Genomic DNA, 25336 nt, shown 5'->3' with positions numbered 1-25336 from the left:
CAGTCCTCCCAGCCGTGACAGTGTTTATTAGCTACAACGTGCCTTGGTCAGTTTTGTCCAGTAGAGCTGACAGACACAGAGAATTAGTTCCATTTACATTTTAAGTGTTACGTCTTGAAGGTACAGTCGCGAGCAGCAATCGGTATCCCCCCTCTTGGCTGAAGCCATGGCCAGAAAAGAGCAGGGAATCGAACAACCTCTCCCGTCACCCCCCATCCCCACCCTCACCCTCACCCTCACCCCCCCCCCCCCCCACCCCCACCCCCACCCAGCTTCAGCCAAGAGGGGGGATACCGATTGCTGCTTGCGACTGTACAATCAGTGTTAAGACTTCTTAAAGCTGCAAACGGTATTTCTTCTTTGATAATAACTGTGTAACTCCAAAACGTTAATATTGATAGTTTTGCGTTTGATATATCCGTTGTTTTAACTTCGAAAAATCATGCTAAAAACTTTTATTCTGTGCAGTGGTATGTCCACATAAATCATGCCACAAGAAAGCTTGACGGTAGGAGTTTAAAAAGATGCGTTTGCATTCACTCACTGTCTCTATATAGCTCCTATGTTTGCTTCAATAGATTCAGTGATGTGTATGCATACAGTACTCCTGTCATCTTATCCACAAAATTCACCCACCGAAGATCAGCCACCCTAGTCAAGCTCACCTGCAGATCGGCCACTCCAGTTTTGCTCACCTGAAGATCAGCCATCCCAAGTGTATTTGGGATGGTTAATCTTCGGGTGATCCAAGCAAAGCAGTGTGCTTTATAAGAAGGTATGCTTTACTTAAATGAACCATTGGCATATTAGGGAATGAAAGAAAAAAGGGTGATAAGAGAACTATTGTAAAGACCGTAAAAAAAAAAAGTGAAAGCTTTCAACATGCCAACAGATAAAGAAACACACACACACACACACACACACACACACACACACACACACACACACACACACACACACACACACACATACATACATACATTCGCGCGCTCGAGCTGGTGATTTCTGCTGTGAACAAGGGGGAAGTATTGCCGTGAGAGGGCTAATAGTGACAGCAACAAGACTCTTAGAATACTGTGAATCACTGTCACCTGAGATAAATTGTCTGGAGCTGGTGAGAATAACTAGAGACGATGGTAATGAGTGTCTTAAAGATATTATGGGACAATGCTCTAAATCACCTACCCAATAATGAACTTGGATGTATGGTAATGCCGCTGTTGTCGCTTATAATGATGATGATGTCCATGGATGGTTGATGATTGATGACTGACAATTGACTATAGACGTTGGTGATGATGATGATGATGACTATGACGATGATGATGATGATAACGATCACGATGATGATTATGATTTTATTCTTACGATTTTCAAAGCTGGATCTTTCTTCCACCCTCTGTAGATCTCGCAGGTGATGCTGCTCAGTAATTATTTCCTTTTTCGCCATTCTGTACCGAATAGTGCTAAAAGTTTCGTAAATATATATTTTTTCCCTTTAATTGACCTTTGCAGTATCTGGTGGGTACACTTTTTTTAAAGATTAAATTGCTTCTTTCTGCAAATCTTACATGTAGTAAAAGTAGTGAGGCCTAGATTAGGACTCCTTCAGCTGATTTTGTTCCTCTTACCCATTCCTTCACCAACCTCTTGCCAGCCTCCTCCCCTCTTCCCTATTCCTACAGCTGACGTATTCTTCTCACCTCTCCGCCTGACTTGAATCTCTTCATCCATCTGACTTGCCCTCCTCTCTTCACCTGACCTGTCTCTCTCTCTCTCTCTCTCTCTCTCTCTCTCTCTCTCTCTCCCTCCTCCTTACTTGCTTCCCTCTCTATACTTAATGTTAATGCTTCCCTCCATTTCTAATACCTTCCTTCTTCCACCTGACTTTCTTCCCTCTCTCTACTTGACGTTCCTACTCCACCTGACCTTCCTACCTCCCTCCACCTGACCTGCTCGCCATCCAATCACTCGATATGGTGCTAGCTTCACGTCTCTTCAATGAATGCCATCTTAAATTTTTTCCTGTAACTTAGATAGCAATTTATTACATTGAGTGATAGCCACATCATGAAAAAATGGAAGCCTGGTGGTCTGATGGGCCAAGATGCTCCAGCAGGATGTAGCCCATAGCGGTTTAACGGCTATGTTCCCAGTTTGTCCGAGTATCATGGGGTACGAAGATTCGAAGTTAATTCTTTATGTTCAATTACTTTTCTTTCCTACGCAGGGATAATAGCTATATGATCAGAATTATTTACACCCGTCAGAGTAAACTATCTGAGACCCACTTGTAGAATATGCTTGATAATAACATGTGTACAGTAAGCAACAATAAGCGTGTCGTGAAATTTGGTGAAAACATAAACTAACGGGCTAAGCGTCTGGTATATTCCGCCGTCTGTCATACGGACGGTTCATAATGTTTCACGAGTTACATTTAATCTTCGGACAAAACCGCGACACGACTACTGTTGCTCACTGTACGTTTTCATATTAAAAAGAAAATATATATATATATATATATATATATATATATATATATATATATATATATATATATATATATATATATATATATATATATATATATATATATATATATCAGGCAGAAAGTCGTTTAGAAACCTCAGCCTCATGGACTTTTTTTCTTCCTGCATTTGGTGTAATTTTTGATGTTACTTTTTTGGTGTTCAAATTGCTAGAGTATTTGTCACTTACAAACCATTCTTTAGAATGATTTTCTTTCGTTGTTAGGCATCTTTATGGAAGGGTTGAGAGCCCAATAATAATTTCCAGCGATGTCTGTTATCCCGATTAATTCCGTAATCAAACTGTTCGTTAGTTAAATCAACCACACGAACACGCTCACGATCGATCGTGACGAGATATGACGAGGGGTGACTGGGGTTTATTGCTTACACATTGCCGACCGTAGGTGAGAGAGTGGTCACTTTCCCTTTAATGTCTGATTAAATAGCACAGCCCCCGCCTGCTGATGCGGTAGTTATAGATAAAATAGGGGTTGGATGGAAACTTTTCTATTTATTGATCTATCTACCTGTATAAAAAGTTAAATGGGCACTAAATGATAAATCTGAACACCCATGTTAATTACACATATTTTATACGGGGCAGCACTATATTATTTCAATGATATTCACTTCTTTAACCCAAGAACGTCATCAACCATACTTTCGCTGCACTTAAAGCGTGAAAGGAGTAAATATAGCCACAATAACCACTCCACGAGCTAGGCCTCCCCTAGACTCATTCAACTTATCTGATAGTAGTAAAAATAAACTAAAATATTCGTAACTGCAGAAGATAGGTTAGTAATAACAGTTCTCCTGACTCTGACATAACTTAAAAACTTAGGAAAGTGGCGAGATGGTGAGGAAGGCTATGAATGTGATAATCTTGGGAGGAAAGTTATGAAGGTAGCCTAGTTGTGAGGCAGTAAGGGTGGGAGTAAGATTTAGAGCAAGGAAACTAGGTTATGAATACAGTAAGGCAGTAAATAAGATTAGGATCGTGGCCAAGGCAGGAGGGTGGTATAGTTGAATATAAGGTTATGAAGGTGGTCAAGTTAGAAAAGTAGGCTGGAAATAATGTTAGGAAGGTTGTGGGGTAATAGCGGCTAGAAACTGTAAAGGTAAAGAAAGATGGCAGGGTGAAGAAAGGGTAAGACCAAGGAGTTAAAGATAAGAATAATGTAAGAAAATGACGTGAATTAAGATGGCGTGGTGATAAGCCTGAGAGCAAGGTAACGAAGGTCGTAGGTAGGTGAGGCAAGTAAAATGATGAATTGAAATGTAGTAAACTCCTGGCAGAGGAGATCATGGAACTAATTAGGTTACGACGGCGAGTAGGAAAGTTGTAAGGTTAGGTAAGTGGCGAAGGAAATGGGTTAGGAAAGTTACATCAGGAAGACTAAACCACTCACTACAATGACTTACTTCCTTATTTCCCCCAGGATACCTTAGGAGGGGTCCCCAGTACAGAAGGAAGTGAAATTGCGAGACCTCAGGCCCAGAGCTGTCGACGCAAAGCGTCGCTCAGTATGCCTCCGACAAGCCTTGGATACAGACTTGTCGTACAACCTCCATGACAGGGTTCATTGTGGGTTGAAATGAGAGCAAAGATAAACTAAGTCGACCCCATATGACCTTGACCTTTGACCCCTTGACCTTGCTGACCTAATCAGTTCATTGTTCCTTCGTATTGTATCACTGATAAAGTTTGGTCGAAACCTATCGAGGAGTTCAAGAGATATCGCGCTCACAAGGATAAACTAAATCGACCCGATATGACCTTGACTTTTTGACCCCTATGATCTAGCTGACCTAATCAACTCATCATCTCCTCTTACTGCATCACTATCAAAAGTTTGGTGGAAATCCGTCAGTGGGTTCGCATCCATGCACGCACGGACAGACAGACCAGTCACCTATTACCTCCTCCACCATGATGGGTCGAAGCATAATAATGAGTGGTATATTAATCTCCCGCAGTTTTAAATGTGTCTCCTGAGTCGAATAAGATCGTTTGGAGATGCAAAATGAAAAGACACACACACACACACACACACACACACACACACACACACACACACACACACACAATAAAGAATTCCTTAGCCAGAAGACGAAAAGTTAGTTTCCCTCTAAGTCAGGAAAGTTATGTTATTAAACGTTCATATTTCAGTCCTTGGGGTGATAAATGCTTGTGAGTTTCAGTATACTTAGTTATTTTTAATGCAGAGTTGAAGCCAGCCTTAGGAATTAAAAAAAAATTATCTTAGTTCAGGATCAGAAAGTTGTAGATTTTAATAGACGCCAATTTAATCCAAAAAAGTCTCTCTAAATGTTATTCTGACTAATGCCAAGCGATGTCCTTAAAACCCCTTGGCCTAAAAGAGGTTAATTAAGGATGAGACTTCAACTCTCTCTCTCTCTCTCTCTCTTCATAAACAAGTGCGTCGACTGAATACCTGCGTCATATCCATGGGCAAGAGTGAATATTTTCCTGCCTGTACTACGTAACAGCAACGAAGCTAAGTGGTAAGTCCTACTCACCCATTCAAACCAAACTTTTTCGTCTTAATTAAAATAGGCCTCAGTATTCAATCCAATGTTAATGGTTATAAAATCGTAGGATCTTTTTCCGTTTAATACATGTATATAGCTTAATAAATACTACAATATAAGTCGATACACGAACTCTATGCATAATTAAATCAACCGTATTTCTGCTGAATGAGTATATACCCTACTGTATCACCTGAATGTATTAAACTGAGGAACGTGAAATGGACACGAACTGTTAAAACGGAACAGACCCACATAATCAATAATAAAAAAAATGACCAGTGAATTACGAATAGCTTTTCTTTAAATTAGATAAACTAAAACTATGAACTCCACGATAAGTATACCTAAGCCAACATTTTTTTGCGGTATAATGATCCATGCTTGTGCAAGGCATGTGATTTTAGAACGTTCCGATAATGTCTGTTGATCATTATTTACTAAAGCAGAAGAGGTTTATTATTTCTGTAATGGTTATAAGAGTTCTAATATTCTTTGATGGTCAGAATGTATATATACCTGAATATTTTTTTTAAAAACAACACAGCTTAGACTTTATTTCTCTAATGGCAGTAAGTTCTGATATTTTTTGCTGATCAGAACAAAATAATCCCCAAAGGAGAAAACATTTACGAATTAATTCTGAAATCGCATCTCAGGAGCGTCAACTTGAACCCCGAAGATCGTTATCAAGGTCAGGGTGGAGGTCTGCTTAATGGATGTGTAGCAAAGGTCACACGTGTGGCTTCTAGCCTTACCTTTCTCACTGACCTGAGCAGGATTGGAAAAAAACGTGTCATAAATGATTTATGACAAGACAGTGATTTAAATCAGTCATAAATGTAATAAATGTCATAAATATATAACGTCCCAAATTTCCAAAAATATGTATCAAATTGTGTACATTTGAAAAACTATGAAAATTTACCAGTATATAAAGCTCTATTTCATGCTGTGCCACAATAACATAGTTACAATCAAAATGTCAGATAAGGAGAAATAAAGTAACATGTCATGTATTTTAGTTTGCTTTTACTTGGCCAAGAATTCAATACACTGTGACAGACATAAATGAAACAAAACCATACAATCATACATGCATAAGTTATAATGGCTGCTCCTTAAAAGATAAAATTAAAAAATAGTTCTGATTTGATAGAACAGTGATAAAAAATTATATATTTTTTTTGTAGTCTTCATAAATTATAAATGTTATAATTCTCTATTCTTTCTGAAACTAAAATTTTATTATTATTCCTGAAGATTTTACATAAAAAGAATAAATGTTTAGATTTAGGGTATTGTACTGTAACATATTTCTTAATTTTTATTAAAGAACATTTTTACTTTTAATAACTACGATGATCAACTGTAACTGGTTTGTTACGTTTATGTGTTGTGTATATGGAATGTTTTTTTTTAGTAAATATACATATTTTTAGGTGGATTATACAAATGATAACTTTTCATGTTCATCCTATTAGGCCTATTGTATAAGTAGAATAATATAATATATAAATAAATAAGAAGTAAACATATGCTAGGCAATGCATTTATTTTAGGAGAAAATGAGTAATTAAAACTGTGAAATTATGCATGTAATATTTTTTTATATTTATGGCATTTATGAAATGAAAATTGTGTCAAAAATTGCTGATTTAAATCATGATTAAAATCACTGTTTTAAATGACTTGATTTAAATCATGCCAACCCTGGACCTGAGTAATTGCTGGATAGGTCAATTGTCGCTGGTCGTACTTGTGACCGCTGCCCGGTAGTCAGCAATATCAGGAACTGGAACTTTTTACTTTCAATGAATATCTTTCATGCCTCTCCTCTCCAGTGATAAAAAATGATTTCCTTAAATAACTAGGACGAAGGCTTTTGAATCAGACCAGCATTATTTTTTTTTATATGTTTGAGGTCTGGGAAGAGCACTTTTCAATCAGATTAGCAATTTTCTGTATTGTGAGGTCTGGGAAGAGAGATTGTGAATACGATCAGCCGTGTTATATTTATGAGGACTCTTTCAGTCTGGATCAGAACCCACGGTATCATTTTCCATCTAATTTGGGGCACTACATAGCACCTCATCAGCTTAACATTACTTCGCCACAGGGACACCTTTCAGCACAACAGTTAGTCTTACTTCGTTATCAGGTTTCTTTCTTATTTTTTTTTTATTCTGGCCTCCCTCACGTCGCTCCGTACCTGCTAAGTAACTGGTTATTTTTATGTCATTTTGGAACTTTGTCATAGTTCACTACAAAACCAGTTTTTGAGCTAACGTATTCAACAGACCATGACTCTAGTATGAATGCTGTTTTTAATCGCAAGGCAACTATGTCATCATGAACTCTTAACTTTAAATATCAGGTGAATATTTAATGTTGAACAACCAAGTTTTTCTTGCTAATTTACCGTCACAACGACAATACTACGACAAAACAAGAAATCTGCAGTTTAGCATGACCTCGGAATCAAACAGACTTTCGTGTCAGGGCGATGTCACCCACTTACCTAGAGATCTCACCCAAAGGGACTTGCCACTAGTAATCGGTGGCAGTACTGACACACTGACATTACCAACACTCTGCAGGCTGACATCAAAGTGCTGGACGTGCTGGTATGATCGTGAAGCATTTCTATTACCAACGTCACAGCCACGCATCTTCCATTAATTGATCAGTATCATCTCAACCTCCCATCACCTCATTCTCTCTTCACAATCAAAGACAATAATGAGGTTTGTGTCCATTGTACTCAGCATTTGAGCGATGGATACTGGAACTTTTGAGTTTAAGGACTGAGTATATTTGACACCACTCTTGACTTTGAAGGTGGCGGTGGCAGAAACGGTAGAGAGGTAGTCAGCTGTCCCAGTGGAAGAGTTCGAATTCCGAATGGGGGCAGGGAACAGTTTAGGAATATGATCTTTGTTAAAACAGACCTTACTGATCTGCCTTAAGACACACACACAAAAAAAAAAAAAAAAAAAAAAAAACGCTAATACAATACCTCATTCCTGTATGAGACTTTTTTATATAGGCCTAGAATGCATTCGATGTGGATGGTGGGTGTTAGCGCCGAAGTGTTGACATACTGAGGTGTGTGGTAAGCAGAAGGAATGCGGGGCCTTAGGGAACGGATTGTCAACCTTTACCCTGAGTTGATGCATAAAAAAAAAAAAAAAAAAAAAAGAAGCAATAACACATCCTACCTTAAAAACTATATTTCCCTGAACATTTCCGTTTGATTATGATTCCAAGAAACCCGTATATTTCAAAGATTTCTCTTTTTTTTTTCCTTTTTTAATACGCCATAGTCCCTGCATTTGCATTTATGGACCACCTTGTACGTCGCTTTTTGGTTACATTAGATTTTCCTCATTAACCCCTTGAATCAGGTGACGTACTTAACTGATGTACTATTTCTTCTTGGGGACGATTTTACTGAGCTTTAGAAAGAAGTGTAGTGATTAATGAAGACTGTGTCTAACCCTTCCACCTCGATAAGTCTCTCCTTAGCCGGTTACAGTCGTATTAAGCAGCGGGATTTTGCACCAGCTATTTTCTGCTGCACTGTAGGCACTGTGTTAGTTTCAGATATTTAACTGGTTCAATTCACAGATACATAGTCCTTCTGTACTTTGCTGGATTCAGTTAATACTCACGGTCAGTTTGGGAGTCAGGAAATGTGGACAGGATAAGGTGCAAAGTTTTGAGGAAGCTTTTTTTTTTTTTTTTATGTTGTGGAGAGGGACGCCATCGCTTTATAGCAATGATATAACCGAGCAACGGGTGGTTATATAAACGTCCCTCAACCCCTTCCCTCTCCCCCGGCAGGAGGATGGTGGAGTGCAGATAAGGGGCAGCCTGTCTCTACTGCCACTAGGTTCATATGCAGATATGCCTAGGACCACAACAAAGACAACAACAGCAATAACAACATAGTACCGTTGAAGCAAGCACATGGAGATAACTACATAGTTTCTCTGAAGCAAGCACCTGGGGATAATTACATAGTCCCTGTGATGCAAGCATTTGAGGATAGTTACATAGTCCTTCTGAAGTAAGCACGTGAGGATAATTACATAGTCATTGTGAAACAAGCCCATGGGGATAATTACCTGCCTAACAAAACTTGTGGAGCAGAAGTGCCCATTGGCTTAGTATGGCCTCAGCCTCGACAACCAATACAGCGGGTTAGTGAGCGTCCACTCCATGGGTGACCTGGTTACTGTAACTTAAGGCGTTTTGCAAAATAACATTCCTGGTGGTGAAGCAAGCTAGCCTTCAAGTTGATTTCTTAAGAGTTACTGGGTTTACCACTCCCCAACACTTATTTCATTACCTTATAAACGGTGAACATAAGTTGGTACAGCAGTGAGCAAAAGCTCGCCGACACTTCTCTGCCAGCTGGGGCAACGAAAAGTTTTACGCTAATTATTTTAGTGTGATAATATGAGGCACACAATAAGAGAATATGAGAAAGAATACTTGGTGCCGTACAGAAAGAAATGGAAAAATATGGAATGAAAGACACAAAATGCTGGCAGAGTACTCTCGGTCAGCTTTTTCTTATGACTGTACCAAATTTCTAAGATATGCAGTACCATTTCTTGCAAAGTTTTGTGATTTTCCACTAGTACACATAAGACACAAAGCCTGATACTGAAATTTTTAGCTAGCAGTGCAAAGAATTTAGTACCAACACAGTAACATCAATACATTTTTCAGGCAATAAATGAACTAGAGCAGATATATGATGTGACCTCGATCTCAGTAATATATATCACTGAATTTCGCATACGTTCAAATATCCCAGGTTTCCAGTGTAATTAATGACATCAGGACTCAATTCATTGCTGCTGTTTATCCGAAAGAAGTAATATAGCTTTCATAAATATGTGCTCAAAACCCAGTTATTGCCGAGTTAAGAAATGTTCATTGTAATTTTTGTGTTTGTTGTGTTGTACTGAAGGACTACACAGCACTGTAATAAATGGTTTTAGGACTGAGGTTCTTAACCTGGGGAGCGCGAGCCCGGGGGAAAAAGTAGGAATTTCTCTAATTATATTTGTATTTCTCTTAACAAGATCATGGCTAATATCGAGATAATTATGAGGTAAACAGAAAACATGCTTGGACGACTTTATGAACTACGAGAAAAAGTAGCAATATTTCTAGATTCACAGCAGAAGGCAGATCTCCATGACATGTTCCAGTCTGAAGGTTTTCTGCTATCTTACCTGGTGGACATCATCGAAGCGCTGAATGCAATCAACCTTAAACTACAAGGGAAAAACATCATCATCATCATGCACCACGGCACCATTCGAGCCTTCTTGGCCAAACTCGATCTCTGAAAATGTCGAATTCAGGATGGTAATACATCCAGTTTTAGTAACTTGGTTTCTATTGTCATTCACTACTACCTTGATTCTGAGAAAAAAATAATCACTCATCTGACTGACTTGAAAACAGAAGTTATCAGATACTTCCCAGATATAGATGAGAAGCATGAAGCCCGGAAATTCATCAGGAACCCATTTCATTGTGAAGTAGCTGATGTTTCGGATGAAGTGCAAGAGGAGTTTCTTGAGTTAAAGTTCAACTCCTCAGCTGAGTAAGACTTCAAAGAACTGGATCTTGAGACGTTCTGGGTCAAGTGCCTTCCTGTTTACCCTCTGATCTCACATCAAGCTCTTCGGATTGTGACAATGTTTGGAACCGCGTATCTTTGTGAAGCTGCATTTTCCATGCTCGTTGCTGTCAAGACCAAAGACAGAAACCGGCTGAACGTTGAAGGGAACTTACGTTATGCACCCTCTGGCATTCGACCACGCATTCAAGATGTGGCAGCTAAGAAGCAGTGTCAAGTATCTCATTAAATTGGTAAGAAAGTAACTTCATTTAACATGCTGGGTATATTGTTTGCGCAGAATTCATGCTAAATGAAATGACTAAAAACATCAATTTTTTCTGTTTTTCATTAAAATCTGGGAAGGAATTTTATCAATTTGGTTGAAGATGCAAGGGGGGCGTGGAGGGAAGGACTAACTGCTAGAGGGGGCGTGGTAGCAAAAGGTTAACAGCCACTGTTTTAGGACATGCGTATTAAAGTGTTTTATTTACTATATGTTTATTAAGACGCTTTTATTTATTTTGATAAATAGTACGTATATATATCAATTTTGGTACAGACTTGAACAAGCTGTATAAACCTTCTACTAGAAAAATCATCCAGCTGTCCAACCTAGAAAAGCTTTATAGAATACAGTAAGAGTACAAGAAGCCATGAGGACTGCCGCAGTACTGATTCATTTGCAGTACTTCTAATGTCCTGCCTATCATTCTCAGTACTTCCTTTTTGCATTATAATTGGGCAGCTTCATTGATTCTTACGACTGCGAATATCGGTGATGAAAATTATTTACAGTACTATAATGCCTGGGGAAGATGTTTGAAGCAATAAGAAGTAGTGAGACAGCATTGGAAATTAACCCGCGGCGTCCTGTGGACGTGAATTAACGTCCACACGTTTTGTCACTGCCAATCACGTTGACGTTCATAAACGCGAATCAATTGCAAGGTCCCTAATTTGCACAATTTTCAATTTTTGCAAGTGATTTTTGGTACGTATACACAGGACACCTTCCTCTACAAGATACCAGGCAGGGACAATGCCTTACCCAGCATGACCTCCCCCCCTGCAAGCTATTGTCTCAGCAATTCACATGTTACCAGTGACCTGGCCAGCAAAGCCATGTCATGCCACGGTTGATATTCTGGGCCAGAGTGATTCCCCAGTCGATGACAATGTGGAGGACAAACTTTACATGGCATTAGAAGAAGAAACAGTCAGAAATGATGATCAGGTAATGTTGCCAAAACAGGTAAGGTATGTTGATGTGTTTCATGAGTGAAACAATGCTTATATTGCCTATATTACTGTGTGAAAACCAATATTCTCTCATACTACATATAAATTCATACCAAATAAGTAAATAAATACCGTTTATGAGTGGTGTGGAATGGTTACACTCCCACAGAACTCTCTTTGGAGCCAGCCTGATAGAAAACATAGTAAGGTGATGAGGTACTGCTACCTGTATCGAGTATTTTAAACCTCTGGTGAACGATTTCTCTATGATTTTTCGATGTTTCTCACCAAAAGCAGAGGTTTGGGCCAAAAAAAAAATTTTCCAAAAATGGTCGGGATTGGGGGGAGTCAGTGGTGGAAAAGTGGTCGGGATGGGGTGGGTTAAATATTGATGTGTTAAAAGAAGATACCATTATAATAAGCTACACACTTGTATTTAACATGCCGCTCTTCAATGCCTATTTCGAAGATCATAATTAAAAATATTCAAGTTTTTTCATTACGAAGCAGAAAAAAAAACTAAGGGTACATATTCCAACGACTAGTAGCGAAGAGTTAAGGTGCGGGTTCTGCTAGCAATAATCTTCAACTAAGATACTTTCCCGCTAATGCATGCCTGTAACGTCGCATTTCTTTTAGTGTTTGTCTGAAGTTAAAGTTCTTGTTACAACCAACATGGGGCACATAATTTCTACCTTAAGCTATATGCACACAAAGAAACATCCTCGCTGCTGTTGATTATTATGTTGTTCTTCGAGGACCCTCCACCATGTTCTAGTGCAATGGAAGAACTAGTTTTAGCAGCAGACTTAGACTTAGTAGGTAAAGGAATATCTGATCTGGATAGATGAGCAGACTTGGATACTGCTCCTGACAACGTGACACTTCCTAGTGTTCTATAGCTAACAGAAATTAATTCAGTCTCTGCAGAAGGCTTCATGATGGACGATGGTGATGACTCGTGAGGAGTGCCACAGGCAGGTCCAGCATCAACAGTGACAGGACAGGACATAGTAAAAGCTGAACCAAAAACTGAAAACGAGGGAACGGCACATTCAGCAACCAAGGAAGTGAAAGCAACGTTGGACACTGCAATACATGATGAGTGTCCTTGCAGTAGGAAAGGTTGGAGGACGAGGCCTTGCCAAAGCGGATACATAAGTAACCCCCTCGATTGGGGACATGGATAGGACCCTGGTCTTAGTTTCATTAAATGAAATCTCTCTGGCATGAAGTGAGAGAACCTCCTACTTAAATCTGTTCCTGTCACAAGTCTTTGAGGAAGCGTGATGAGACTTATCACAGTGAACACACGAAGGAGGGGAGGTACACCATATCCCCATGGATATCCTAACACGTGACGCAGGTTTTCTGCAGGCCTTTGGCAAGATCCCTGCATGTGCAGCTGATGTGATCAAACCCCCTGGCAATGGACATGCCTTCTGGGGAGGGGTACATACTGCTTCACCTCGTAGCGATGCCATGCAGCTGTCAAGACATCATGAAGATGGACCAAATCATATGTAAAAATGAGAGTGGGTGTTGCAGACGAGGTGCCACGTATCTTCTTACCGATACATTCAACTTTCAATACACCTTGATCAACTAGCTCCTTCTGGAGGACTTCCACATCATGAGCGAGAAGGTCCTTGGCATAGACTACACCACGAGACAGATTCAGCAAAGCATGAGGACAGCACAAGAGAGGGAGGCTATCGGTCTCAGAAATGACCTGAAGGCGTTCACTCTGGATAGCATCATAACCTTAACCAGCAAATCGCCATCAGCCTGGGGAACAACATTAAAAGCAGCGCTACCTGCCTGAACTAGAGCATGATGCACCCCAAAAATATTTTGCTGACGTAGATCGAGACCAGCAGCATTGCGGACAAAGATATACTTGGTTAAGGTCTGGGCTCATAATCACAAGGAATTATCGCCCGAACGCTTGCCGAGGGCTGAGTGTCGGCGAGCAGCGGCCAAACGGTGGCTGACAGGCACATACAGCTCCAACGTGGCCAAAAGAGAGGAGTCAACTGAATATCCAGGAACATCATCCAGGAGAGCACCAGAAGTCGTCAGCTTGGTAGGTTGTGTAAAAGAAAGGACCATGGACAGCACAGAGTAACCTCTGCTCCCCCACCCCTCCACCCACCACGAAGGGGAGGTCATATGCCAGGGATAACACTGCTGGCGACCTAGAGGTACTGAGGGAGTATACACGGGTAACTCTCGGGGGACCTATACGAGGGTGACTCAAGGACGACAAGAACCACACCTCCCCCCAGTGCCCATTTGACCCTAGACAACAAGGGACCAGCCGATTGATCTTGTCAGGTCCAACTAGGCCTCCCGTCTGACCAAAATGGGGAACAAAAGAGGTGTGTTGCCAGCTGAATGGCGAATCGTGTGGCATCGCTCAACCCCCAGGTCTCCCGTTTCCCAGATTTACGGGACGCCACATGGGGCAAACGCATGGGGAGGCAAAACCCTGCCTAAGATGGGGGATGGGCATGGAAGAGCAACATCACCAGCAGGCCTCCTCTACCAGTGCTGTAGGGGGCGTTTGGTACATGAGGCCAACAGATACCGAAGCCTACAAAGGTACGCAGTCCTCCAGAGTAGGTGGCACTGCCAGCCACGCTTCAAGCCCAGCCACCGTATCAAGGTGACCTCCCCCCTCACTTTAGCAGGGTACAAATCATGAAATACCTCTCTCAACAGAACATTGTCGACTTAAAAGTGCCCAGTACCTCTCTATACTGCACACTTGCACTCATCAACTGGTAAGTCAGGTGAGGCTTGTGGCTTTATATAGGGGATATCAGTACAGGAAATAGAACTGTCAGAAGCAGGAGCTATTCCAAATACGTCAACCGGCAAACCCAATTTACTAATACAATATATTTAAATATTTACAGTAAAGAAAATAAGCAACAAAGTAAAAAAGTTACATCACTCAGATCAAACCGGTCTCCCTCATGAAAGCCGTCAGTTTATCAGTAATAACAACATCCCCGTCACTTAAGATGGTGGAAAGGGTGAAGGGGACGTCTACTGCATCACAACTCTCGCCTCGCTGTGAATCTTTCATATCTCTTTCCCGGACTCCGAGAAACCAGTTCATATCTCATTGCTGGGCTTCGAGGAACTACTGAGCTGCCACATCTTGCTGCTTGGTTCCAAAAAACATACACACTTCCTTCATTAATTCTTTTGCTTGCAGTATATTGATTATTAGATATCTAACGTGTATGGAGAAAACGCTTTTAGAATATATTATACTCTTATTGATTTAATATAAGCAAACAGCAGTTAATATGGAAATTTGGAATCAGTCTACTAGATGTCACTTATACTGTACCTGCAGTGTACCTACTTTAATCAGCAACTAAGGTATAATAATATATAGGAAAGTCAGCGATTATTCTCTCTCTCTCTCTCTCTCTCTCTCTCTCTCTCTCTCTCTCTCTCTCTCTCTCTCATGGTGTTCTAATATTTTTGAGATTCTCCATAATTTGTTTAGAAGAAAGCTGAAACTTACGAATGACACTTTATTATTATTATTATTATTATTATTATTATTATTATTATTATTATTATTACTAAGAAATGTTAATTTTCTTGTTGTAATGGACAGGGGTGATGTAGTCAATAATCTATAACCTCTTTTTGAGTAAGAATGCCACTTTTACCACCAAGTTAAATTGGCTGACGAGTTATAATGAATTTACTCTAATTTGGCCTAAAATTGCCATCTTTCCACGTTGAGTACTGGGCAGTAATAAGAGATGAGCAGGAAAATCTGATATTGTTTTCGAGGAAGAGCTGTGAAAAGGGTGCAGAGTTTTGTCGTTTTCTGCTACTGAGTTACGTGAAATGCGCAACAAAAGGATGAAAATCAAAGGCAAGTTAGAGTATAATCAGCCCAGTTTTTTGTGTTTTGCGGAAAGAGCATTCGAGGGAATATTAGGATGAAGTGTAGATAAAACCTAAAGTAAGAGATGCAACGAAGGCACCTATGTCACGTGCATTAATGAACCTAGAGAGAATATTATAAGTGGTAGACTAATCTCAGACTAAGAGGTGCTACTAAACCTCTTATGCCTCTTAGATTAACGGGCCTGGATGTCATCACCAAGGTCACTGTGGTGGAGGGCCGCGTGTGTTGCAAAGGTCACCCGTGCTACACCTTCACCGCCCCGCCTCGTTAATCTCCTCACCTGTTGAGTCATTGTTTATTGGCCTAAGCTGCTGCAACACCACCAGTCCACGGCAGTTAGAAGATCAGGTGGCTTCCTAACACCTTTCTCTTGGCAGTTCATTCTTGTGTATGGGACTAAATATTCTCATGTATGATGTTTATGTAGACTTTGTCCACGTAATATTATATATCTCTCCATCTGTCCGTTTGTCTGTCGTCATAACTATATATGTGTGTATCTCTATCCAAACCTTTCTGCATTAAATCAAACATAATACATGAAACAGAGCTCCACTGTTTCAGTAATGTTCATGACCGTTTTCTGCTTTGTATATTCTCCTTCTGTTTGCTGATTATTTAATTTTTCTTGCTCGAGAACAGCTAAAGCCCATAATCAACAAGACAGGCTTTCTAGCACCTTCATCTTAGCGATATAATTTAGATATTATGCTTCGGCATCCTCTTGTCCGTAATTTATGCCTTTTAGAGGCCGAAAGAGTACAAAGCAATATACCATATATAGGGCAATACTTTAACATAGGAGAAAACAACTAACTGGTAATGAAGAGACACTGGCCTAGAAATCCTCCTTAACCAACATGATTACATGTCCAGGTGAAAAGCAGATTAACTTAGTCTCAGTTCATCAATGCATCAAGTTTTTGAGCTGCTTCCCACTGGCTGCCCCGGCCTAATAATTCAGTACTAGTAATAGCCTGTCCTATAAAACTCTTGACCTAGATCTTGGCTTCACTGAATTATTTTTTGCATGACTAATATATTTACTAGAGCTCATAAAAACACTGTGGCGATAACATTGCTTTGGAATAAGCCTGCACGTAAGATTGGGAACAATTACATAATGTGTCACTCAGGCATTGCCTTATCTCTTTCAAGTGTTTTAAGTGACTGGTGAGGAATCCTGGTTTTTGCTGAGCTCTAAGAAGTTGTCAGGTCTATGTACTGTATATAGTATGTTTAGTTCTAAGGAGATTTTGATATAGACTAAAGTTGATCTGAGTAATATTTCGCACTCGCCGAGGAGCTAATTTGCACTCCGAGAGGCTATACACCAGCCCGTGTCTTAATCTCAAACGAATAAAATATTTATTTTTAGCCAGAGTACAATACTACAGTTGACGTAACCGTGAGTGGGTTGACAGAGACCGCAAAGCACTCTCAGGTTCCTGCGTCTCGTCTTCAGTTGCATAGAAGTGTCAGGTGCTAAGTCCTTTTCATCTTAACTGTTCCCAGATTTTCGTCCTTTTGTAGCTTATTTCACCTAAATGAGTGACAGAAGAAGACAAAGCTACGGCTCTACATCTAAACATAGCACTTCTTTGTTACTAGTATCATTTTATAGTGCTACTCTATTGCCACAACTCGGCATTCAGCATAGAGCAATGATAATTTTATGCTAAGTCCAAAAAGAGAATAGTAAAAATGAAATATTAAGAGTTGACGCGATTGTGTGAGGGTTAATACTGCTCTGGTCCTTGGAACGTCAGTTATATCCACGTTGATCTGTATCACGGGAGGGTGCAGGGAGCCAGAGAGTGAGAGGGAGGGTGTATGGTTTGATGGAGGGAGGGAAGAAAGTGTTGAAGGTGAGGAGTGAAGGGGCTGAAGGAGAACTGGAGTGAAGAGGGACTGACGGGAGGGAATGAGGTGTAGCAAGGACTGATTCTCGAATTAAATGCTTTTGTATCTTCAAGTCCAAACTCCCTTCCACCTCCACTGCCTCGATTTTATGTCTTAGTGAGTTACTTAGATATTCACGTTGCTGGAATAGTGTGCCCAAATCCCCTTAATCCAATGACTTATCTTGCTTTTTACTCTTGTTACATGTAGACTTTTTCATTCAGTATTGAAGAAACTCTCTGAACTGGAAGGTAAGGTATAGCCTTTTTTTACGTCGTCAGTACGATGGTCTTACTCTAAGCTAAATAAAACCGTCTAGAGGTTACAAGAATATGAAAATTACATCTTGTTTGTGAAGAAGGTGAAGCATGCGACCGTACCTCTGACGGATGGATGAATTACAGACTACATAACTCATTCCTTACACAACAGAAAAAAAAAAATCAGAGCACAACAAAATTAAGAAAGATTATACGATAGACACCGTTAGACTTAATAAGGCAGACAAAACTTATGAAAACGAGAGAGAGAGAGAGAGAGAGAGGTGCCTCCCTCCTGTCACCTAGGCAACCCGAACACACCTGTGCTGGGTGTCATCGATGCTGGCACGACATATTAACCTGCGCACCATCCACTACCCCAGCACACTCCGCAACACCAGGGATATCCGGCTGACTCAGTCCTAGCCCACCCAGTTCACCCCCAGTGTCCTTGTGATGCCTCATGGGGAAGGTGCTGAAGGAGATGAAAGACTGCTCTCCACCATCAGTAATAAGCAGGTAGCCTCCATTGGGCTCACCAGCACTAACAATACGTTTCCATCTTAACTTGGCCTAGATTTTTGTCCTGTTGCAGCTTATTTCACGTGCTGAATGGCAAAAAAAAAAAAAAAAACTGCTACGGCTCTACATCTTCTCCATTGCAGTTCTTCATGTCAAGCATCCCATAAAAGTGTTAATTTCTTGTTATATCTCATCAATGCAAACTGAAAGATGTTATTTTTATGCCACGTTGGAACAAAAGAAGATAACAAAGTCTGGTGAATTTCCCTCCCCTCTGAGTTGATTAATCGTTAGTGGCTGTCATCGTAGATACAATGTTGTCCTGGGACAAGTGGACCCAGTGACTGAACGACGACCAGTTTTAGGGAATGTACACCAGTGTCAGCTCGGGAGCCTACTTGAAATCATCGATAATTATGTTGGGCACGGGGAAACCCCTCCCCTCCCACCTCGCTAAGAAGAAACCTTAGTGATAGCCCAAATCTACTGTTCGAAAGATAAAATCTTGGCCTGTCTCTGCCTCTCAGTTCGTTCGCTCCCATATTTCGGAACCGCTTACTTAGAAATATCCTTTTATTATCGATTAGCATTTATTGGCCATATCTGAGTAAGGTTTGAACATGAAGGTCATGGGTTACTGCAGTGAAGAAATATCTACCACCGAGCGGCTGTCTCTTATCTTCGGGGTATTTTAGTATAATAAAAACCAAAGTGATTTGCATGGTTATAAGGCAGTTCCACTGACAAAGTGAGTTAATATTATCGCCTTGCCTTCCAGTCACCCACGTTACACTGCAGGTTTAATTTGAACAGTATTTTATTGTGTTTGAGTATATGGCATTGGAATTAGTGTAGCATATTAATAACCTTTAAACGTTAGTTCCATTACCTCATACATTAACTAGTGCTTGCCCCGCAAAAATTTGCAAAACTAACTAATAGCCTTTCCATCACAAATTATATGGAAATACCAATATCTTTGTTTCCATGCAGTTACTGAGTCCAGAATAACCAATCCTGACCAAAGAAACGAATAAATTATTTTCGCATAATTTTGCATGTCGCGATTCTATTTTCTCGCTGTCTCGTAGCATGTGATCGCCATTTTTTTTTTTCCTGACACTCCCTGGACTTATCCTGAAATAATGGAAAAAGAATGAGATAGATATCTATTTCGGACAGATACACACATTCTCAGCCTGTCTTTATTATTTCAGATACATTAATAAATGGTCTATCAGTGTGGGTTTAATGCTCCAGAGCTATAAAACTACATTTACCAATGATCTTATCGTGAATATGATCTCCCTCATAAAGCACACCCGTCAGGTTATCAGTACTGTAACTACAGCTCAGTTATTGAGAACTGGACGCATGGTGATACGAGTATAGCGCTTATTACTCAAAATTTGCCAGAGAATAATTTTAAGTCTCTCATGTATTTTCTGAGACACCATTTTGCTTAGCTGACTGATTTTATTACACCGTATAACTACTCTGATCATTATTTCTTGCAATTAATTTCACAATCTTTTACTAGCCGCCTTCAACATAAATATCATCATATTGAGGTGATGAGGCAACATCTTTCTGCCGTTAAGGGGTTTCTTCCAAGGTCAGAAATGTGTTCCAGTTACTGCTCTGTCTAAGCAAAGATCACAAGGGCAGTGCCTTACCTTGACAGCTGCCACACCTTGATAACATACTTAGACGTTGGGTAACTGAGCATTAACCCAGACGGCTGCGGCGCCACTGGATATGAAATCTTGAAAACATTTGTCTTCTCGGACAGGCTAAGAGGATGATTAAGAGGGTGGATGAATAGTTCTGCCTCAGCACCCTCCACTCATCTGTTACTCATAGTCATATATGGTTTCAGAGAGTCCCTTATCTTTACCTCCTCGTCTAATTTTCAATTTTCCTGTGTATTTATAGCACTAAAGCTTGTTTTAGGCTCAATGATCGTTGCCTTAAAGCTTGGTAATCCTTTAACTTGAGGACCTCTTATTGTTTCACAATGGTTACAGTCTAATTAGGAAAGAAACCTTAAACAGAAAGATGGAATAATTTTTTCCTATTACCCCTAAAGCTCCATGACTTTTTTTTTTTCCATTTGATTCTGGCTGATAACAGACCTTTTATTCGTTTGCCAGAGACCCCTTGTCCAGAAAGAGTTACTTTTTTTTTTTTTTTTTTAATGCGAGTAAGAAGGAACCAAAGGCTAGGAGCCCGCAAACAATTCCTTCCAAGAAAAAAATATATAAAACTGAGCCAAATTCAAGATCTGTTCATTTCGAGATGCCTGGACACATTGCGTTTGAAAGATTGGAGATCATAGGAAGTAGGAAATACAGACAGAGGGAGACAGTTCCAGAGTTGACCTGTTGCATAAATGAAGGACTGGGAGTAACGGTTAACTCTTGCATAAGAGAGCTGGACAGAAAAGGGATGAGAGTTTGTTGCTAGACGGGTGCTACGCGCCCGTCTTAGAGGTGGAGAGATGCAGGCAGACAGTGCAGAGGAGCAGTGACCGTGGAAGTACCGATAGAAAAGAGATAAAGAGGCAACAGTGCGGCGAAGAGACAGAGGTTGAAGGAAGCTAGTAAGAGGAGGGGAGTTAATGAGACGAAAAGCCTTTGACTCCACCCTATTGAGAAGAGCTGTATGTGAGGAGCCTCCCCACACATGAAAGTTGTACTCTACACAGGGGCGAATAAAACCCATGTATAAAATCAACAACGTGCAGGGGTAAAGAAGGTACGGAGTAGGCTTAGCACACCTAATCTCTTGGAAGCTGATTTTACAAGAGATATAAGGATCTTTCCAAGATAAATTGTCCTTATCATGCCTTTCATGGCCTTTTTTGTAATTATTCTGTATTTCCATCTCAGTTCTCTTGTTTCCCTTCCATGACTTTATTTAGAGAACCTCCCACAAGGAACTCCAGAACAGCCAGTGTGTGTTGACCCAGACATACATTACTGACCCCACCAGATTCGCTGATACCAGGTCAGTTTTTGTCTGTGTGAACTTACTACATATCGGTCAGTTCATTCACAGGCATATAATTATTAAAGATGTGTATGCAATGTATTCTGCTGACACTAGGTGAGCCGGTGTTGACAGGAAGGTCGAGTACTTCAGCATCAAGTGTGCGTTAAATTCAAGTAATATAGGACCTAGTATATTATCAGTCTCAGTCCGGCCTTGACCCACCTTTAACGGTTACACTACTAGTGCCTTTTATTATAGTTCCACACCTACCACTATACACAATACACTATGAGTTAAATTTTTTCCATTGACGATGATAAAGGTTACGAGCTACACAAGTAACTTTGCTTATGCCATTATGTAGTATAGTAAGAGACACTATTTAAAATGCCTTCCTATAGTTTCTTTATGATGATGGAGAGGGAAGCCTTCATGCGGTAGCGCTGATGTAACTATCTAATCTCCTAGAAGGGGACGGTAGACTGCAGAAGGGTAATTTCAGCCTGCAAATCAGTGGAGTTATGTTCAAATGGAGGTACAACAGTAACACCACCACCATCAACAACAACAACAATTACTACTACTGCTACTGCTACTTCTACTACTACCACTACTATTGCTAAGCTACTATTGCTGTTATTATTATTTTGTCTTTATACTCTTAGGTCTCTTCCTGTTGCTCTTCTCATTCCCATCCTATTTCCCTCGTAACTTCCGGAATTCTCTCCTGTGTCCACACAAAACTCGACTGAGCTCACTGGGCATTAATAACAACGAAAGAGACTGAGGTCACTTATACTTCATTCAGCATCTTTTACTGTATTCAGCAAGAGTGGTAGGGTGTGGGTGTGAGCGTGGGTGTAAAAGTGGTAGGATGTGAGTGTGGATGTAAAAATGGTGGGGTGTGGATGTGGATGCAGTCGTGGTGGAGTGAGGGTGTGGGTGAAAGTGGAGGGATGTTTGTATTGGTAGGTGTGGGTGTAAGTGGTGGGGCGTGGGTATAAATGGTGAGGTTTGGGTGTGGGTGTGGGCGTAAAAAAAATGAGTTGTGGATGAGGGTATATAAACTCAGAAAAAGAATATAAAATTACCCGATGGTGACAATAATTCTGAACTTTTTGGTAGTGGGGAACGAAAAGACGGACTGGTGATTAGAACAGTTTCTATGTGCTGCCTGCTTATGCTGAATGATGTTTTTGATCATAAGTAGTATAAATGGCACTCGGTATCAACTGAAAGTGAGAGAGGTTTTCAATAAAAGAGTAGAGATTTTTATCTCTACAGTTTTGTTTTGATATTTTCGGTCCAGAGAGACGCAGAGAAGCAAAAGAAACTGCTTCAACAAGACAAACGAACTATAACTTCGTTTGTCATACACATTGCAAAAGCTACAGTCTGAATGCTTCATTATCTTGAACCTGAGTAAAGATGTGACAGTATAAACGTGAGTCGGCTGTGTAGCAAGTCAGGCATAACGTTATTTCCGTGCAATAAGTGGAGGGAAACTTACTCCACAAGGCATGTTGTAATGCTCTGTTCGGCATTCTTGATTTCACAGTTCGACAGTGAAATACTTACGCCACGGAAATTACGCGATGACGTTTCTGTTCCTGGTAAAGTCATTGATGAGCAACATCTTCCTCCACTAAATATGCCCAAGAAAGTGTCATGAATTTTGGTTTGCTCTTCATTTACCGTGAAATGAATGGAATGCTCAAATTATTTGTATCCTCCCTTAGTACACTTATTTAGTTCTAACAGTTATTGAGTTATTTTCTTCAGTTAGATGACTATTATTAGATTCTTCTTACTGCTGCCAAGCGATGTAAATCAGAATAAGAGTGACTTTATTGCTGGAAGGGTTAGATATAGCCATCATTAACTCACCGATGTAGGTCCTTCCTAAGTTCAGCATAAAGACTAGTGGTGGCAAGGAAAAAACAAATTACGTCATAGGTTTAATGATCATACCTGCCACATTGTTCTAATACCTGGATTTAAGTTAGTCTCCCATCAATCCATCATCCCCTTATTTATTGCTCCATCAAAAACGTAGGGGCCCTGGCCTAGGATATATAGACCCGACATTTTAGGAGAGCGTGATCAGTTCCCTTTCCCTGAGTGGCATTGTGAAAGTAATAAATCCCAACCAACCCTTGGATGTAAGTCCTCAGGCCACATACGGTTGGAGAGCTCTGATTCACTAGATGTGTTTACTGCCGAATATGGCTGATGGTTTCCTGGGTTACAGAAAACCATTTGGCTTGTCATTCATTGCAGAGTCACTTGAACGTTGCACAACATCAAGTGAGTGGATGGTGGGTGTTTCCCCCTACCACATAAGTAAATTTTAATATCCAAATTTAGGCTTTGAGTTTAAGAAATTTTCCATCTTAAATACTTAGAGATAATCATAAAAAGTTGTATTTACACCACGTGAATGATAATTGTAAAAATGAGTAGTCTGACCCTAGTTGACTCACACGTGCTCTCATAAAAGGGCAGGCCAAGCTCACTCTCCATCCCCTCTTTGACTAACTAGATCACCTCGTCTTATGCTCCTCTCTCTCTCTCTCTCTCTCTCTCTCTCTCTCTCTCTCTCTCTCTCTCATTTTCACTTCAATCTTTGCTTTCCCTGCTGCCTTTACTTTCATCTTTCTTCCTGCACTGTGCCATCTAGTTTCTTACTTGGGGTAACAGCAAACAATTATATTCAGGTGAAGATACATCATAGAGGTCAGAGGGTGGTAATACTATCCTCTTTTTACTCTAACTTAGCCTAAAATTGCTGTGTCTCCAACTTGAATGCTGCGTTGTTACTTAAGATTAACGATATATTATGGTGCTAGTCACGAAGAAGTGCTATGGAAAGGATGTGCAGCAGTAGCATTGTCTTATTCTGCCACTGTGTGCAAAATGCTGGAAAAAAAAGACTAAGTTAAAGTGAAAAGACTATAGCACCATTAGCCCTCTCATGAACGGGACAAGTCTAGTGTTTTGTTCAGCTAACGCCACATGGTTTTACTGGGCTGTGAATGAGTCATAGGAGCCAGCGTCTTCATACGACACACGCTCTCTCAATGAGGCCGCACTGCACCCTCACCACATTATAATTATTACCTGGCAAGAAGTAGTAACATTGACCTTCGTTTCTGGCATGATCACACCCAAACCTTTGAAGTGGAAGAACATGGAGGCACAAAATAATGAATGATAGAGGAACTGGGAGAAGAGAAAGAGAAAGTAAAAACATGTCTAGGCACAGAGCGAAATACCAGACTGTTGAAGAGATGGGGAAACAGAAGGGTGAGAAAATTAACTGAGATGAAAATGAGACTAAATACTGGGGATCTACAGTAGGAAGAGAAATTATCAGCAGCCACAATGATAATAAGACAAAGATATGTGTACCAGTGGGCTACGAGGGAGACAGAAGTGATAGGTAACTCAAATGGGGGTAAATAACAGTGTGTGTCTAGGGAACCCACTGAGTGGTGGACAAAGAGCGAACAGAGTGAACAACCGGGTAGCCAGAGCGGGAATTTGAGATGATGAAACTCACTTATCGTATTGAGAAGCGTAGGGAAGGGTGGTATAGACAGTGGCACTTAGGTCTTCGGAGCATATTTCATTCAGAGATTTACTCTGCACCTTATATCTCAGTATCCTCTTGTATGGTACAGGTTCAGAGTATGTCGGAAAACAAAAAGATGTAAACAGCAAAGAGGAGACTGTCCAT

At 40.4% G+C, this 25336-nt stretch overlaps 1 protein-coding gene across 1 annotated transcript in view; it reads left to right on the top strand.

The window, feature by feature from the left end:
- LOC145413419 (uncharacterized) overlaps positions 1-1405 on the top strand; it is a 109655-nt gene extending 108250 nt beyond the window's left edge. The window contains exon 5 of the mRNA XM_080283104.1: positions 1285-1405. Within this exon, the coding sequence (XP_080139230.1) occupies positions 1285-1405 (121 nt within the window). The remainder of the gene's footprint in view (positions 1-1284) is intronic.
- Positions 1406-25336: the final 23931 nt, after the last annotated feature.

Source organism: Coenobita brevimanus, chromosome 96 (genome assembly GCF_032717465.1).
Source record: "Coenobita brevimanus isolate Jiangsu-jjx chromosome 96, ASM3271746v2, whole genome shotgun sequence".
Taxonomy (NCBI): Eukaryota; Metazoa; Arthropoda; class Malacostraca; order Decapoda; family Coenobitidae; genus Coenobita; species Coenobita brevimanus.
The sequence above is the reverse complement of the archived record's forward strand: the minus strand, read 5'-3'. Positions and strand labels throughout refer to the sequence as shown.